This window comes from Poecilia reticulata, chromosome 18, assembly GCF_904066995.2.
Source record: "Poecilia reticulata chromosome 18, P_reticulata-male-v2, whole genome shotgun sequence".
Lineage (NCBI taxonomy): Eukaryota > Metazoa > Chordata > Actinopteri > Cyprinodontiformes > Poeciliidae > Poecilia > Poecilia reticulata.
The window spans coordinates 25,361,007-25,379,057 of NC_088847.1; the positions used below are offsets into that span (position 1 = coordinate 25,361,007).

Sequence of the window (18,051 nt, forward strand, 5' to 3'; positions counted from 1 at the left end):
GATGATGCTCTGATGTCCCATTCTCCTGAAGGCAGCACAGAGCTGCACCACCAGAAACACTGAAGAGAAGAAGAGCTGTGATTAATGTAGTTACAGTTCTATCCATGTTTTAATGCTGCAGCTCAGTCGGTTGGAAATAGTTCAAAGTTTAAACTGGCATGTTGAACATCTTTTATCTGGTCATTTTGTGGAATATTTAACAACTAGAAAATGGAAAAGAATAAGAATATATTCTCCACTCTGATTGGCTGTTAGGCCTACAGATTTTAACTTGAATGTTCATTACATTTTTCATAGACGCCTGTGAAAATAATTTCTATTCTCATGACTTTTTTGTTCTCTGGGAAATTATTTTTGATGATAAATACAGAAACAAGCATAAAAATCAAAACATCTACAATAGTGATAGTAATATTAATGATAAAATAATAGTCAGTGCAAAGTAGCCTGCAAATTCTTTGGTGGGGGGAGAGGGGCTGGATAAAGGCTGGGGGGGCTGGATAAAGGCTGGGGGGGGGGCTGGGCTGAAAAAGGTTGAGAAACTGATTTAGATGCTAAACTGACTGAACTGCAGCAGGTTCTGAAACTCAACCCCCTGAGAAACGGACCTCAGGTTTCTGCTGCTTTGGCTTTTCTTAGAAAAAATACTTCCTGTTAGAGGAACTGAAACCAGTCAGTCGTTTTCCACTAGCATCATCATTCTCAGTGTAAAGGTGTTAAAACCAACCAGGGTGTTCATCGTCACCCCATCTTGCTCCAAAACAAACCAAAGTGGGCTACTTCGTTAGTGCTGCGTTTGTGCAGCTTTGGTTTCTGAGATATTAAAAGTTATAATTTTGGCCGATGACGTCATGGTCACCCACCGCAGTGAGTGCCAATCACCTCGTGTACGTGCTGCTCACACCCTCCCTTTGCTCTCTGCTGGTTCACTACAACAGAATCTGCCATGACGGTTCAGACTAACAGTGTTTATCATCTGCTGAGGAAAATAAACTCAAAATTCATGTTGAGTTTATTCAATATAAAGATCACAAACACACAAAGCTGAACATCGGAAAGGAGTTTTAGTTTCATTTTTATTTTCTAATTAAAGTCATGAAAATATAGTTTGGTTAGAAAAACAAAGCAAAAACTATTAAAAGTGAAAACTTTCATTTAATATAAATGTTTTCTTCATAAATTTCAAAGAATAAAAATTTACTCTCGTTATCCACACAGAAACGACTGAAATGTTTAATTTTGTATTCTTGAATTAACACATATGTTTCACATTAAAAAAAAAAATCAACTTGTTTTTTAAGTGCAATATTAACACTTTAAACATATAAATCTGAGTTTATAACATTAAAGCAGGGGTGTCCAACTCCAGTCCTCTGCTGTCCTGCAACTTTTAGATGTTCCTCTGCTGCATCACATCTGAATAGAATAATTAGGTCATTAAGGCTCTGGAGAGCTGATTTACACAAGAAGGAGGTAATAAAGACATTTCATTCCAGTGTTTTGTACCTGTGGCTCATCTAAACACTGCAGGACAGCAGAGGACTGGAGTTGGACACCTGTGCGTTAAAGATTTTAAACAATGAACAGCAGGATGTTTGTGGATCATATCTGAGCCTCAGCTGCAGGTCATCAGTTATTCCTCAGCATCTTTTCCCTCAGCATCGTCTTTCAGGCTCGCTGGGTGAAGATCTGATGTTGGGGGAGAGAAACCTTCAGGATTCACCACCAGAGGAATCATCATCTCCACCCTGGAGAGAAACCAGAAATCATCCTCACAAATAAGGCAGAAATTCATGTATATAGAAGAAACAGTTTGATGCAGAACTGAACTGAGTTCATCTGATTCTAAGGGTCACAGTTGGTCGTTTCTGCCACACGATTTAAAGCAAGAAGCAGAAAATAATCTCATAACTTAGAGAGTTTTACCTCTGGTTCTGCTTCTGTCGATAACGAACAGAATTCATCTCCACCGGGTCGGTCACTGCAAAATGAAACAAACATTCATTACTGTTCAGTTCATATTGAAACTTTTTACCATTTATTTACCGATATATTTTCTATATTTTCATAATTCTGTTAGACGTATTTTTCTTTGTTCAAGATGTTTCCAGACAATGTGCAGACGCCTTTACAGCCGTCTACAAAAATAGATCAGCTGTTACATCCTGCATAGAACCAGCCGTCTTAAAGAGTTACCATATATGGAATGCATTTCCTGTACTTTGTGCTGATGAATTATCACTATGGCGACACGCCTATGCTTTGAAGAAAATAAATATCGAAGGGCTGCAAGCCTTCGGTGGGGTTAGCTGGCCTCACGCTTCTCCCCTTTGCAACGGAAACGTTTTGTCTTTGTGATCTTTTACAGTTTATTGAACAATAAAGCCAACAAATACAACAGCTGTTAACACGCCACATTAAATCTAAATGTTTTATTTAGCAGGACTTGATGAACAGCAGCAAGTTAGCAGGTTTTTTTTAACTCAACACTTTTGCATCGAGTCTAAAGATGTCATGGAAATTTATCAGAAACTAAGAATCAGACCACAAACATCTCAACCATTTAGAGACGAAACGTTTCACCACAAAGTAGGAAACAACAAAACTGTCAACAAGATTTGGTAACAATTTAAGGGGTGTGAATAAGACTGACATGACACTTTTATAAACATGACATAACATGTCATGAGCATGAATAAGCCTTCATGAATATTTATGACTTGTCATAAAGCGTCATTCGGTAAATTATGACACTTTTAATGCAAAGTTGACTTTATTCAAAATGTCTTTATGACAACTTGACATTAACCAATAAATCATTACCGTTTAAACTTTACCTTCAATAACATAAAGCTACCTAATGTTTAAAGTGCAATCAGTAATACTTTTATAACACATTTTATATCAGCAATGATTTCTTGGTTAATGTCAAGAAATAGGGGCGCTGCACCACAGGGGGCGTCAAAACCCCGTCTGGAGGGGGCGGCGCGCCGATGACGTTTTCACAAACACTTCAGCGCCTTACCTGGCCACATAACAGGGTAAAGGTAGCGAGTTTTACCTTTCACGTACCTTCGTGTTGGGGGTGGGGAGGGGTGAGGGTGGGGGGTAGTAGTGCGTGGGCTCCTTCACCTTCACGTACCTTCCTTCGTAGAAAGGGGGGAGGGGGGGTGGAGCGCCGATTTCCATGTTCGCATCCACCTGAATATTATGTAGTTGCTACCCTGCGTGTTTCCTGTGCTGATGAGCGATCAGAAACGGCAGAGAACAGACTCGAGGTGAAGCAGGCAGTTCTCTTGCCTCGCCGCTGGGGGCGATCATGATCCCGGATATTGTGACTGCACAGCTGCAGAGTAAGACACGGTAACAGGGAGCTAGCCATGGAGCTAGCCACACAGTAGCTGCGCTGATACGGAGAGCGAGAAAGACGTGGATTTGAGTTTAACGGTTTCTCCCTTTGCTGTTAAACACAGCACGAAATTAATAATATCTACATGTCTAAGTTTTATTGAGATAACGGAAATATTCTGCGGCGGCGGCGCAGCTATGGATGGCATGTAAAGGAATAGCCTTTATGCCCTCCAGCATTGTACGCATGCGCGAAATTTCCTCATGTAAACAATAACATGCAGGGTCTAGATTTGTAAATCCGATTATAATTAAGTTGGTGCCTCACCAGCTGTGAACCTCACCGCACGTCACTGGTATAGACCCTCTTTATGGGGTTGAATTCATGCCAAAAGTCTCTTATCTCCAGCTCTTTAATCATCTTTCTGACCTTCCTGCCTTCGCTGCAGTTAACTCTGGGTTGTTTAGTGTCTTGTCCCTCCAGTCTGCCCACTGCTATATCTACCAGCTTTGTCTTTATATTCATGGATCACCTCAAATGTGACCCTTTGGGACATTAAGGTTTCCACCCTCCTTCTACGACCTGATTTATGTGATGCACTAAATACCTGATTAAAGCCCAATCTTTAAATTTACTATGCTCTACCTCTGAGAGGTGAGTTTCCTGGAGGAAAACCACCTCAGCCTTTTCACTTTTCCTAATATTTTAGCCCTTTTTATTATGTTATGAACTCATTTTACATTATATGTTGGGATTCTTAGTGGTGATAATGAAGTCATGGCTTTTATATCGCCGATTATTCAGAATAAGTAAAATAAGTGACATCCCGAAGCTACTCAAAGAACGACTGTGAACAATCCAAACATTTTAGCTTTGCAAATCAAGCTAACACTTCATTTAAGAATTTCTTTTCCTTATTATCGACTTTAGTGGCGTTTCGGTTTGTGAGCCATTTTGAGGGGAAACCAGTGTAACGTTGTGGCTGTGAAGGGCCCCCTGGTGGCGACACCTGGTTATAGCCTTCCATTTTCTAAAGTTTTCCTGTTCCCCTCCAGGTGCCGTCCCCGACTCCAAATAAAACCAATAGAGGAGAAATAATATTATTATTATTAATAATAATAATAATAAACAGGATATGTTTGGTCTATTTGCTCCTATGGTTGTGCTTGTTCTCTTCTAAACTCGTCCAGTTCTTCTTATATCCCTCCCGCGATCCATTTCGTGGGTAATCCTTATCATTTTGTCCCGGCTTGGTCCACATCGTGCTCTTGATCTTGTCAACCCATGCTGTAGATGGCTGGATGGTGGCGAAGCCTCGATTCTCCACGTCCTCCGTCGCTCCAGCTGCAGAGCCGCAGATCCGAGCATTGCTCCCGTAGATCACCAAACCTGGCCGGGAACGGAGATCCTCTCCCCGCTGAGGACCCGCCCCACCCCAAAGGAAACACACGTCTCCGTTTTAACACGTCTGGAGGATAATCATGGTCCACTACGACTTTTGTCCCTGCCAGCATGAAGCCTTTCTGTTGCCAGGCTCGGTTTAGTATTTGGTCTTTGACCTTAGATGTGGTTGACTATTACTGAGCGCGGGGCCTTCAGGCGGAGCTCTGGGTCCCAGAGCGGTGAGCTCTCAGTGTTCAGGTCGAGTGATGTCGGAATGTCCGGTTTGTCTCTGAGTAGATTGTCTATGAAGGCTGAAACAGATGGAGAGCCATCCTCCTTAAAACCGTGGAGCCCTAAGTTTTCCCGCCTCGATCTCCACCAGCTTGGCCTCGAACTCGTCCTGCTCTTCACTGAGCTTCATAGCTCCTCCTCTTCCAGCTGCTGAATCCGGTTCTCCGTTTCCGCCTCGTCCAGTTTTCTCTTTATGTTCTTAATTTCCTCTTTAACCTCTCAGAAGCCATCACCATTTTCTCGACGTGATTCTCTTATTTCTTGGAGAATAGTTTGTAGACTAGCCGTTTCATTAGCCGCTAGTGTTGCTTCTGAATCCGAGAGGTCAGCCATACCTTCTTCGTTCGTCTCTTCTTCTGTCGAGACAGCAGGGTACTCCTTGATTTGGACTTTGGCCGTCTCACTTTTACGTGTATTTTATATCCCGCATTTGCTTAAAAAGTTAGATTTTTAAAATACGTCGGGGAATCACCTGGTTTAGCTGTCGCCATCTTGCTTGCTCACCCGGAAGTCAGACATAAATGCTTATTTTAAGTAAAGTTCTCTTTTCACGTCTTTAGTTCCAAAAAAATTGAAATAAACGGATTAAAATTAACTATAATTTCTGTGTTTTAGATAAAACTGGATGGAGGAACAAAGGTTTGTCTCACCTTCACATTTTCTCTGTTCTTGTCTCAACAGTTGAATCAGCAGAACCAGAATCAGGGAGTAAAACCCAAAAATCACACATGGTGGAGTCAGGAGCATGAAGAGATGAGACTGGGAGGAAGGTGAAGATGATGATGGAGGTGAAGATGATGATGATGGAGGTGAAGGACAGGGTGGAGGTGAAGATGATGATAGAGAACCAAAAGTGGTTGGAGTATCAGAAGTTGGTTTCTCTAGAATAAAGTTTTTTATTCAATAATTGCCCATCAATTTCTTTTGACAGCCAAAGTTTAACAATATTTTCATCCTCTGACCTTTGACCCAGATCCTGCTGGATGGAGACTCTCCCTGATCGCTGATGCTGCATTTATAAAAGCCTTCATCAGATCTCTTCACTGTTTTAAGAGTAAAGTTTCCCGATGCTCCATGACCAATGACGACTTTATCTTTATAGAAAGCAGCTGGGAGGTTGTGGGCTGGACTCTTTGCTCTGCAGCTCAGAGTGACGTCATCTCCCTCCATCACAGGGAGGACAGGACTCTGCAGGATCACTGATCCACCTCAACACAGAGACAAACTACAGCATTTCATCCATTTCCACACAGCAACACTAACTCCACAGTCTGATCTTACCAGAGACAGAGAGCTGGATGCTGCTGCTGCTGCTGGGGGAGGATCCAGATGTGGACTCACACCAGTACACACCAGAGTCTGATGGGAACATGGTGATGCTGCAGGTAAAACCAACTGGTTTCCCCCATCCATCTCCACACCAAGTCCTGGTTCCTCCGGTTGTGTTTCTCCTCACAGTCCATCCATCCTCACAAATCAGAGTCACTGATTCTCTTTCAAAGAACTGAAATCTGCTGGGACTCAGAGTCAGAGCAGCTGAAGAGATTCAGTTATCATGATTTCAGTTCTTAAAACTAAAAAGCATCATATTCAATAATTATCCAAAGCAATTTTTTAAATTGAATTCTCAGATGTAACATTTATTCCAAAGCTCATCTTTGAATATTTAAAATCATTTTAATGTAACAGAAGTTCACCAACCTTCATCTGTTGAGCAGCTCAGCAAGAAGATCAGAACTAGAGAAAAATAAAATATATATTTATTATAAACTAAAGCTGAACATGTTGAAAACAATTAAACTGTGAAATTCAGACTTAATTTATAGACGATTTTCATTTTTTAGATGCTGTTATTTATAAAGGTCAATTGATTGTTTTATTTATCGCTGATTCACAACAGACATCAACTCTTGACACTTTATTAGACAACAGATCCATTTACACACAGAAACCTCCAGCCCCACAGTGATTCTATCACCAGATCCTATTAAATCCCATCCAGTAAAATGTCTCCAGTGTCTCAGACAGAGAGAAATGCTGATCCAGCAGAAAGAGACTAAAACTTTACTTACAGATCAGACAGTGAGATGTTCCTTCCATTGTTCTTCTCAGTGACCTGACGATGTTTGGCTGAAGCTGAGAACGGCTCACTGAGCCGCCTACTTCCTGCTGCTGGTCCGTCTGCTGCAGAGAGAGAGAGGAGGGGAGAGAGGAGGGGGAGAGAGAGGAGGGGCTGAGAGAGGAGGGGGAGAGAGAGGAGGGGCTGAGAGAGGAGGGGGCGAGAGAGGAGGAGGGGGAGAGAGAGGAGGGGCAGAGAGAGGAGGGGCTGCAGGGCAGGAAGGATGTATAATTAGGAAAGTTCAAGGTAAAAACAAACAAACAAAAATGAAACATTTTCACATCTCAGACAAAGAGGAAGACTATGTAGAAGATCCATGGATGTGATGAAGAAGAAAAGGAAGAAGGCCGATGTTAGAGAAGAGATTGAAGATGGCATTAGAAGGAGAGAGGCGCCCCCTAATGGTAGATATTCAGGAATTGTTCATATTCAAGAATAATGAACTTAAGACAAATAACTGCTTTTACTGACAGGTTATTTCACTTGTAACAAAATTTTTTTTCATGTTATATATTGAATGTATTTGTGTTGCCGGAGCATATTAATGAGAAACACATATCATCTATTACAAACACAGGAAAAATGCCGGTATGCACTGAATGTTGGGAAAAAGTCCTGATACTCTAAAGGGTCAAACCTAGAAATGATGGTACTGCTTACCAGGATACTGGCCCAGTTAAAGTGGACATATTATTCTTTTAAGTCCTTCCTTTTCTCGTGTAAATCATTCTTTTGTCAGGGTTTTTCTGTGGTCATTAGTTAATTTATTCTCTGTCTTGTCAAGTCCCCGACTGGTCCCACCTGTCCCTTGTTATCCCTTGTTGTGTATTTAGTCTTCCCTTGTCGTTCCCAGTCCTTGTTTCTGTTACTGGGTGCCAGTCTGTGTGACCTGTGGTTCTGTGTACAGTTTGGGACTTGGACCACGTTAAACTTATTTTCTCTGGGTCTCACTGCCTAAATCCTCATCATTCAAACTGCATTACATGACCAGAACAGCAATGCTTTGGTCTGAATTCATGGTTATTGTGGCTCCACAGACCCTCATTTACCTGCTCTGAGGTTTTTAGAGAAACTTGCTACATACATACATACATACATACATACATACATACATACATACATTGTGTACGTACGTATATATCTATGTTTTCCAGCAGACGAGTTCTAGCTTCAGAGATTCAGCAGCTGAGATTGAGTCCAAAATCCGATGTGAGATTCATCCGTGCTGCAGTGAATCGTCTCTCTTTATAGATTCTCCCTCCTCTTCCTCACATCGTGTCTTTATGAAACTTTCAAAACAATAACGGAAGATATAGGATGCATCTTACTAGTGAAAGAATTACATATAAATAATAGTCTTTACCACCTGTGTAAACTTTGCTGGTGAATGTTATAACACGTAATATAAGTTTTATAATATATGTTACATTGTTTCATTTCTAATATAGGCTCTTGTGTCAGATAATCTAAGTCAATGTTAGAGAATAATACATTTTTTTAGATTTACAGAATCTCAGTTATCCTTCATAGCGACTGAACCCGTATTACATCAAGCACTGTAGCTAATATTAGCTGGTATCTCGATGGTGGACATAAATACAGTAAAGTAATATTATAATCACAAAATATACACAGTAATATGTCCATCTTACTTGTGAAATGTTGTCTGTGGAGCCTCACATCAATAATCCATCGATCAGAACAACAATATCCCTCAGTGCTGAGGCATCTTCTGCTGTTTTGGTTGAACAAAGTAGGAGGGACGACCTCTCCAAGATGGCCGCCGTATTTCCTGCGCCGGAACAGCCAGTGCGGGTTTACTCTTATATTATGTCTATGGATAAAACGGCCAGCCATGACACCAATCACAGGCTGCTACGTCACATCTGAGTCTCTCTGATTGGTTCACTCTCCGCGTCCAGCTGCAAAACTTCAGATTTTCTGTCTCGAGCATCGACAAGTGAGAAACTGTGAGCATGGAGGCTCACAGTTTCCCACTTCATAGGTCGTTTCCGTTGATGTTTCCGTCTGGGAAGTCTGGATTTCCCCGTTTTTCATTACCATCATAAGCTCCACCTTCACCTCCACTGCAGTGGAAAGTGAAAGGAAAACTGAGTTTTCACTTTCTCTGGGTTTCATTCATTTACTCTAGTTCCACCGCTCTTCTGCCTGTGTCGTTTTAAGTTAAACTTCAGTGTCTTTATGTCCCGATGAAATATTTCCACTTAGAAACGTGAATGAATTTAAGTTTCGGACGGAGAGACCGAACCAACCAGGAAATGGGTTCTTCTTCTCTGACTGCGTCTCTGCTCCTGCTGTCTCTGGTCTTCATGCAGTTGGTCGCTGCTACAGGTGAGATTCAGAAACATGGTTAAATGTACTTACAGTAAAGTCTAAGTTCAGCCCTCAAGAGCCGACATGTTTTAGTTATTTCCCTGTTTTAACCCCCTGATTGATGGACGAAGCTGAAGTTGGTTTCTATTTCTAGGTTCCAATAGCTAAAGGCGTTTTTCACTACCTTCCGCATCTTTAATCAACTCTAGTTTAAAAACTTCAACACCTAGACACTTCAAACCTGGACTATATTATTCTCCTCTTCAAGCAGAATATTTAAAACCATGTTTCGGATTTGTGAAACTTTTATCTGATTTGTGAAAACTCAATGAAGTTCAATTTTCACAATGTTTTGGCATCTGGATCGCCATAGATCTACTCTAATTAAAAAACTATGACACCTAGACTCTCCATCCATCCATCCATCCATCCATCCATCCATCCATCCATCCATCCATCCATCCATCCATCCATCCATCCATTTTCTTCCTCTTATCCGGGGTCGGGTCGCGGGGGCAGCAGCTTCAGAAGGGAGGCCCAGACTTCCCTCCCCAGCCACTTCTTCCAGCTCCTCCGGGGGAACCTCAAGGCGTTCCCAGGCCATAGAGAGACATCGTCCCTCCAGGTGTCCTGGGTCTCCCCTCCTCCCGGTGGGACCTGAACTCCTCACCAGGGAGGCGTCCAGGAGGCATCCTGACCAGATGCCCGAGCCTCAACTGGCTCCTCTCGACGTGGAGGAGCAGCGGCTCTACTCTGACTCTTCAAACCTGTATTCTCCTCTTCAAGCTGGATATTTAAAACCATGTTTGGGATTTGTGAAACATTTTTCTGATTTGTGAAACTGCAATAAAAGCTGATTTCGGACGTTTTTTAGATCTTGGTCACATGAGAGCTGCTCCATCTCCAAAACTACGACACATAGACTCTTCAAACCTGGACTATATTATTGTGCTCTAATAGCAGAATATTTCAATCCATGTTTGGAATTTGTGAAACCTTTATGTGATTTGTGAAACTTCACCAAAGATCAGAATATTATTCATACATGTTCCATTAAGTTTTTTTAAATTTCTAATTCAAAACTACTTTATTAATCCCAGTGGGAAATAAAATGTTGGTGTAACTCATTAATTTTTCAATATGTTATTGTAAAGGAAAGATCTTTTGCAGGTGTCTGTTAAGTGAAGTTTCACAAATCAGAAAATGGTTATAAATATTCTACTATTAGAGCAGAATAATCCAGTCCAAGTTTGAAGAGTCTAGGAGTTGTACATTTGTAATTAGAGCAGTTTTCGTGTGGCCGAGATAAAAAAAAATGTGGTACAGCACTTTTTGGAAATTTCACAAATCCGAAAAAAGCTTCACAAATCCTAAACATGATTTTACATATTCTGCTATTAATTGAAAATAATCTGACCCAGGTTTGAAGTACCTAGGTGTTGTAGATTTGGAATTAGACCAGTTCTAGTGTGATCCAGATGCAAAAAAGTGGTAAAATCAACCTTTATTGAAGTTTCACCAATGAGGAAAAAGTTTCACAAATCCCAAACATGGTTTTAAATATTCTGCTTGAAGAGGAGAATAATCCAGTCCAAGTTTCAAGTGTCTAGGTGTTGTAGTTTTTAAACTAGAGTTGATTAAAGATGCGGAAGGTAGTGAAAAATGAAGTGGAATCGCCCTTTAGCTATTGGAAGCTGGAATTGGAAACCAGCTTCAGCTTCGTCACCAGGTTGTGGTTCTCCAGTCGCTGCCTGCAGTCAGAGGTGGACCTTTAGTTGGGTGAGTGCTGGTTCTGTGTTCATCAGGTTGATTGCAACAGGCCCTGGGTTATTCGTCTGATGTGATTTGTGTGTTTTGGGTTATGTTGGTGGATTGGCACTACATGGTCTGAATCTCCCTTTAGTGCAGTTGTGACTGATTAAGGTGGAGTTTGTTCTTCCTCGTCTGGGTTTAGCAGCGTAGCGGGAACTTTTATCGTCTCTTTGTGTATTGCAGATTGCTGCTGTTGCCTATTATGCTCTCGTTTTCTTGGTGTTTACATGCTCTCAGCTAGTAGCATGGTTTATGCTAATATTCTGTTAGGTGGTCGGAATGGTGTGGTCCGGTTGGTCAGGGCACCTTAGAACCAGGACTTTAGCATCAGCACATCAGAGCCAGAACTACAGTTTGATGGCCCCTTTTTACAGATGCACTTACTCACAGCAGCTCTTTAGGACTTTATGTGTAATTTGGGATTCATGTTTTGTTCTTTTGTCGTCCTTGTTACTTAACGTTATTTTGTGTTTCTGCTAATTTGGGTTGTAGTGGTTGGTTTTATTTAAATCTCAGATTTCTCCTAATTTTTGTCCTAGATTGCTGTGCTTTATTGGGTTTTTAAAGTTGAAGAATAAAGTCTATTTTTAATATTGTAAGTAAATAAAATATATTTTGCATACAACTTCTGTTTTGTCATTTGAAGCCAGACCTACCTGGGTTCTTTTAATAGGGAGACCCTATAGGTTGTCTAACATAATTTGAGAAATCTACCAGTTGGCTATAAGGCCACGTCCTCGGTCACTATCCAGGTTCTTCCCCCGTGTTACACTTGATATAGATTTCTCCAAGGAATCATAATTCCTCACGGGGTTGATGTAAATATCCTTACATGTCAGCCTGTGTCCAGTTTGAGTGAAAGGAGGCGCGGGATCCGCGCTGAGATAAACTTGGAGATAAAGCAGCAGCAGCGCAGGAGGAAACGCACAGAGGCGCCAGCTGTGTGATTGGTCCGCTTCCCACTTTAAATTCATAAAACTATAAACTAGAGATGTGCCAATCAGGTTTTTTTCTGCCCATACCAATACCGATCACCCATGAGGGCCGATCACAGATACCGTTTCTGGACAGTCGGCTCAGCTTTGCTGAAAACACTGACTATATTTTGAAGAACTGATCTCAGAGACTCTACCTTTTAAGAAGACTTGGTGATCTTGGGGTGACCCAACTAAAGTCTAGTTGGGTCACCCCTATGTCTTGAATTTGGGGGGGAAATCATATTTTATTTATCACTACTGAAGGGTTCAGTGAACGCACATATGAAACTGGTGGGTTTGGTACCTCAAAAAAGGTTAAGAACCACTGATCTAAACACTAAGTGAGGTTAAATATTATGTTATCAATCAAATCAATGCAGTTTTGATCTGTTTACTGCCAAATTATATAAATGGGTCCCTCCAGTTTCTTGATAATTATTGTCGAAATTCACACAAAATCAACAAATTGATTGTTAACTCTGTGTGGCTTTTGTTTCCACGCATGGCCTCATTGAATCCGGAAGCACAAGAGAATATAACGAGCCAGAAGTTGATTTTATTCTCTTAATACTAGTTAAAGTCCAGTTTGACCTCTGACCTCTCTACTCTGTTTTCTCTCCTTCAGATCAGAACAACGCAGCAATCAAAGCTGAACCTGGAGATAACATCATTCTGCCATGTAAAGATCCTGATCAGCTAAACATCAGAATCGCAGAGTGGAAGAGAACCGATCTGAGATCATCAGATCTTGTCCTCCTGTACAAAGATAATCAGCTTGATCCCGGAGCCCAGCATCCATCTTACAGGGACCGAGTTGATCTGCTGTGTAATCAGTTAAGGAAAGGAGACGTGTCTCTGATTCTGAAGAACACGACGACTGATGACAGCGGGACGTATGAATGTCGAGTTGATACAGAAAAACATGTGGGGGAACTGATCAGCACCATCAGCCTCCAGGTTTCTCCTCCTCCTCCTCTTCCTCCTCCAGGTGAGAGTTTGTCTCTGGATCAGAACCAGCAGCTTCCTGGTTCTGATCCAGATCATGTTGATGATGACCTTCATTCATCTACTACTAAATAATACTAAATAATTATTTTAAAGTGATTCTGAGTCAGTGGGTCACATGAAGCTATTGAAGAGAACATTATATTATTTAATATTAAAATTATTGAAAATAATGTATATGACTTTAAAATGTAATAGATGATATTGTGTCTCATGTCTCATGCATGAATTAGCACTTACAATTAGTTAGTCGGTTACAATTCAAGGCATTTATTAACATTTTTTTGACAGGAATGTTTGGTTCGGTAATTTGTTGACGGTTCCTAAGTGAACCTTCGGCGCTGCGGCCGGGAGCAGGTGGAGAACCTCTGGCCGACATTAGCGTTCATAAATCGGATCAACCTTTAGCTAAACGCCGCTTACTCCCCGGAGCTCAAATATCGAATATCCAACTTGAAAGTAACTTCACTGCGGTCCAAAACCTTCGCTTTACAGCCGTTTAAATGGCACCAATCCACATAAATAACCCACAGAACAAATGGTACAAATCTGTTTCATAATTACGATCCACGTCAGAGTGAATTTTTCCACTTGGCTGCTGTGATCTATTTCTTGTTTTACACAACGTAATTTCTCTTTTATTTGCTCTGAGATTCTGCTTAGAAAATGAGGTTATGAAGTTACATCCTGCTGCTGCTTTTTGTTTTTAAAATGGTAAATTTACGTTTGCCTGGACTTTTATAAACTAATGCCTCTTATATGCATCATTGTTTGTCTTACTGTTGGTGCAGATATTAGCCGGACACGGTGCTTTGGCTGCTAGTAGTTTAAATTAATTTCAGCTGGGTAGCCAGCCCTGCTCTAGTAAAGCACTAAGAGTTCAGAAACAATATGAAATGGGGAGAAAGTTTTAGATTGTTCTTGAAAAACTAATCAGTCACAGCTGCACAGTGAACCTGTTGATTCTTTACAGCAGACAGCCGCTCCTCTGTTTAATATTCCACCGATCAGTGGAATATTAAACAGGTTACAAATGGATTACAAAGATGAAATAAAGGGAAAATCTTCCTCAAGTAACTTTTGCTTGCATATGTCTCTGTTAAGACAAATGTTGATGAGATTTTCTCCAAAATAATAACCTTTTTTCAACCTTTATAGCTCCACTGTTGAAAATGAGGCTCTAACATTCACAAATGACAGAAATAAAATCCAGTCCAGCATCTGGTTTGAGGTGATTCCTCTGGAACCTGTTGGAGGAAAAACATCCCAACTTCAGAAGATGAGCTTTAACCTAACAGAGCTCTGTGGTTCCTCCTGTCAGTATGAGAGTCAGGGTGAGGAGGCGCCAGGTTAGGAAGAGAAGTGGAAGCTGCAGGATCTTCAGAACAAACAGGTCATGATGCTGGGCTACTGATTATCCCTCTGTCTGGACACAGGACCAATGGAACCAGTTTAAAAGATAAAATGAATGGTGATATGCCAGACATGGAAAACTGGGATGAGATGGAAGCTAGAAGGCAGAGATGGTGGCCAGCATGTAGACATGCAGAGGCCAATTCTATACAATCCAATCGAAGCCTCTTCTTGTACCGTACAAAAGTCAAAAAGTTAATCTACTGCAAAAGAAAAGTGAAAACAGGACCACCAGTCCCACCAGGCCAAAAACAAAGACTAACACAAACTACCACCTGACAGCCTGCAGCTAGCAGCTGTTGCCTGCAGCCACTGGTTTCATGTTGTTACCAGCAGGATGCATCTCAGTGGTGGAGAAGCTGAAAGGCGGGTCTGAACTCTGTCCTCTGATCTGGTGTTGCATCTTCAGTCATAATGTGTGTTCACACTGAAAACTCAGTAAAACTGGATCATCCTGATCATGTGACTAAACCTCATTCAGAGCTGAATCTGTATCAGCAGCCGATGCACAGTAAGGAGGGAAACCTTCAAATTTTATGCAGGGCTTAAAGAGCTCCAACCGGGGGCCGGATTTACGGCTTTTGACCAAATGGTCCGCCTCAACCAAACTGTAGTGTCTGGGCTTAAAGAGCTCCGTCTACAAAGATGTCTGCCAATCAGATTCTAGCTCCCGTGTTCTTGACCAATGACTGTAAAACGGTTTGTAGAAAAGAAGCGCATGTGTTCGGTTCGGCGGTTAAATCAAATGTGATATGAAAGAAGATGGAGTTTGTCTGACCCGGTAAAGAAACATGTTTACTTGAGAAAGGAATTAAAAACAAGTGGCGCTGGGCATGGCTAGAGGAAAGAGGACAAGACGGGAAGCTGGCGGACATTTTTACAAAAGGGGGTCACTGGGATTACTTTGGGGGGCGTTTGGTCAAAGGTAAACTTTACACCTTACAGTCACAACAATACCAGTTTAGACTTTGAGCACCTTGCTAAAACTGTATTTCGTAGCGTTCATTTTATGGCGTTAACACGGAGCTGTAAGTGGTCCGGTATGAAACGGGTGTGATAGAGCAACACAGCACTTTTACATTTCAACAATCAGAATGCAGAAATTGTTTCCGTTGTTTTAAAAGGTTTATGTCAGTCTGCCTTTTCCCCATCGATACGCTTCCCGACCGCCCTGCACCTTAGGGGGTTAAAAACAAAAAGACGTTCACATTGCGCAAAACTCTGAAACAGGAGAAGCGGGACATAAAACGGAGCGACGAACTAGATGTGAATTATGGGATAAAAACAGAGAATCTGATGCTGAACAGTGAAAAATCAACACATGATGTGAAACATGACGATTAGGCGGCGCAGCAGGTGATGAGTGAAGATTACTGATGGTCAATAAATGATAAAATAAATGTAGCAACAGGACAGAAACTAAAGTGGACATAGCAATAAACCAAGAGAGGATAAAACTAATCAAATGAAACTAAATGGAAATGAATGAAGAACAAAATGCAAGAATAAACTAAGAAACTAAAGTAAATACAGAGGAATAAACTGGTATGGCAAGACCTTTCGAGCAATAATTAATACAGAGACTGTATGGCAAGAATAAACAGACACTATTTCCAGATAAAAGGAACTTTAGTTTTTCCACTGAAAGCTCTGGTTTGCACAATAAATGCCATGTGGGTGAAGTTTTATGGATGATGCTCTGATGTCCCATTCTCCTGAAGGCAGCACAGAGCTGCACCACCAGAAACCCTGAAGAGAAGAAGAGCTGTGATTAATGTAGTTACAGTTCTATCCATGTTTTAATGCTGCAGCTCAGTCGGTTGCTAATAGTTCAAAGTTTAAACTGGCATGTTGAACATCTTTTATCTGGTCATTTAGTGGAATATTTAACAACTAGAAAATGGAAAAGAATAAGAATATATTCTCCACTCTGATTGGCTGTTAGGCCTACAGATTTTAACTTGAATGTTTGTTGCATTTTTCATAGACGCCTGTGAAAATAATTTCTATTCTCATGACTTTTTTGTTCTCTGGGAAATTATTTTTGATGATAAATACAGAAACAAGCATAAAAATCAAAACATCTACAATAGTGATAGTAATATTAATGATAAAATAATAGTCAGTGCAAAGTAGCCTGCAAATTCTTTGGTGGGGGGGAGGGGGGCTGGATAAAGGCTGGGGGGGCTGGATAAAGGCTGGGGGGGCTCTGGGCTGAAACAGGTTGAGAAACTGATTTAATTGATAATGTTGCATGTTCTAAATTACATTGACTGAAAGGCTCTTATTTAATGTTGAGGGATTGTTGCCTGTAAGTCAAACCTTTAGGACTCAGACATTTTACATTTAGTTTGAGTTGAAATGAACTGAAGTCTTATTTAAGTTTGAGTGTTTAGCTTGTTAATCGTATTGTTAGAAGCCATTGTTCACTATTCAAAGACACTTTTTATTAAACTGTGGCCATAGCAACGCTATAGTTAATTTCTATCATCACTATAAGTTTCAGGCTCAGGATTTTTTTTTTACTTTAAGCCCTGGTTATGACAACATTTTGTAGTACAATGTGAAACAATAAAAAGGATTTAAAACTATTAATTTTTCTGCATGACACAACGTCCACGGTGCCACAAACATAAAAGCTGCTTTTTAAAATCTTCAGTTTGAAACGAGATTCTTCAGGTTAAAGAAATGAGATTTACACTAAAGTCCATCTGACCAGATTCCTGAATTTATTATTGTTTGATGCTGTTGAGGAGAAAATTATAAAATTAACATTTGTCAGTTTTTTTAAGCAATAAATCAAAATTTAATAATAAATAAACACTTTCATAATAAATTATTCAATAAAGCAGTTCAACATTTCACACAAAGACGAGATGCAGATTCTCTCCGTCACTTTATTGGTTTCATATTGAACATAAAAATGTTCATAACACCTGATTCCTCTGAAGCTGGAACATTCAAATCTCTTCTAGTCAGAATCAGGTTGGGCTGATCCAGATCATGATCTGGTTACCAGGGCAACCAGCTCCACCAATCAGATCTCTTCTAGTCAAACTCTGAACCAACCAGGTTTCCTGTCTGTTAAATCAGATTTGATAGAAAAATCATCAGATTATTAAAATATTCTGTTATTAAAACTCATCCATCTTTATTTGTCTCCACAGAACCGTTTCCAGTCTGGGCCACAGTTCTACTGGTTCTACTGGTTCTGGGTCTGGTTGCTGCTGCAGGAGTTTCTGTTTATTTATGGCTCCCCTGGAAACCAGGTGAGTCTCTAGAACTGCATTACCCATAATGCCTTTGGTCAGTGTCTGCTCTCCTCCATAGCAGGACTGAAGCAGCTGAGACATTGTGGGTCTCAGCAG

The 18,051-nt window shown here is 40.8% G+C and overlaps 2 protein-coding genes across 10 annotated transcripts in view; one reads left to right on the forward strand and one right to left on the reverse strand.

The window, feature by feature from the left end:
• Positions 1-18,051, forward strand: part of LOC103460904 (butyrophilin-like protein 2) — a 55,853-nt gene that overhangs the window by 32,196 nt on the left and 5,606 nt on the right. For 3 of the 8 annotated variants that reach the window (XM_081598924.1, XM_081598917.1, XM_081598918.1), the window contains exons 3-4: positions 12,891-13,253; positions 17,851-17,952. The exons of 2 other annotated variants lie outside the window; for them this stretch is intronic. In XM_081598924.1, coding sequence (XP_081455050.1) covers positions 12,891-13,253; positions 17,851-17,952 — 465 coding nt within the window. Of the gene's footprint in view, positions 1-7,363; positions 7,547-9,253; positions 9,495-12,890; positions 13,254-17,850; positions 17,953-18,051 lie in introns of those variants that run through there. 3 more of the 8 variants (XM_081598923.1, XM_081598922.1, XM_081598920.1) reach the window with 3 other exon arrangements.
• Positions 1,093-7,270, reverse strand: LOC145548483 (uncharacterized). 2 transcript variants are annotated; one of them, XM_081598937.1, is made up of 5 exons: positions 7,096-7,270; positions 6,725-6,760; positions 6,305-6,559; positions 1,927-1,981; positions 1,093-1,748 (listed from the first exon to the last, which is right to left on the reverse strand). In XM_081598937.1, the coding sequence occupies exons 1-5, from the start codon at positions 7,121-7,123 to the stop codon at positions 1,634-1,636; spliced, it is 489 nt and encodes a 162-aa protein (XP_081455063.1). In that variant the 5' UTR covers positions 7,124-7,270; the 3' UTR covers positions 1,093-1,633. The 2 variants fall into 2 exon arrangements, with proteins under 2 accessions (XP_081455063.1, XP_081455062.1); XM_081598936.1 differs by lacking the exons at positions 6,305-6,559; positions 6,725-6,760; positions 7,096-7,270 and adding exons at positions 5,674-5,904; positions 5,986-6,291 and having other exon boundaries at positions 1,103-1,748.

What these genes read in the sequence shown, in the direction of transcription:
- LOC145548483 (XM_081598936.1), bottom strand. Translation starts at nt 6,193, where the DNA reads ATGGAGGGAGATGACGTCACTCTGAGCTGCAGAGCAAAGAGTCCAGCC. An exon ending in AGAACAGAGAAAATGTGAAG is followed by an intron (nt 1,982 to 5,673) that starts GTGAGACAAACC and finishes TTCATTTTGCAG; the next exon opens with TGACCGACCCGGTGGAGATG. An exon ending in CGACAGAAGCAGAACCAGAG is followed by an intron (nt 1,749 to 1,926) that starts GTAAAACTCTCT and finishes GTTTCTCTCCAG; the next exon opens with GGTGGAGATGATGATTCCTC.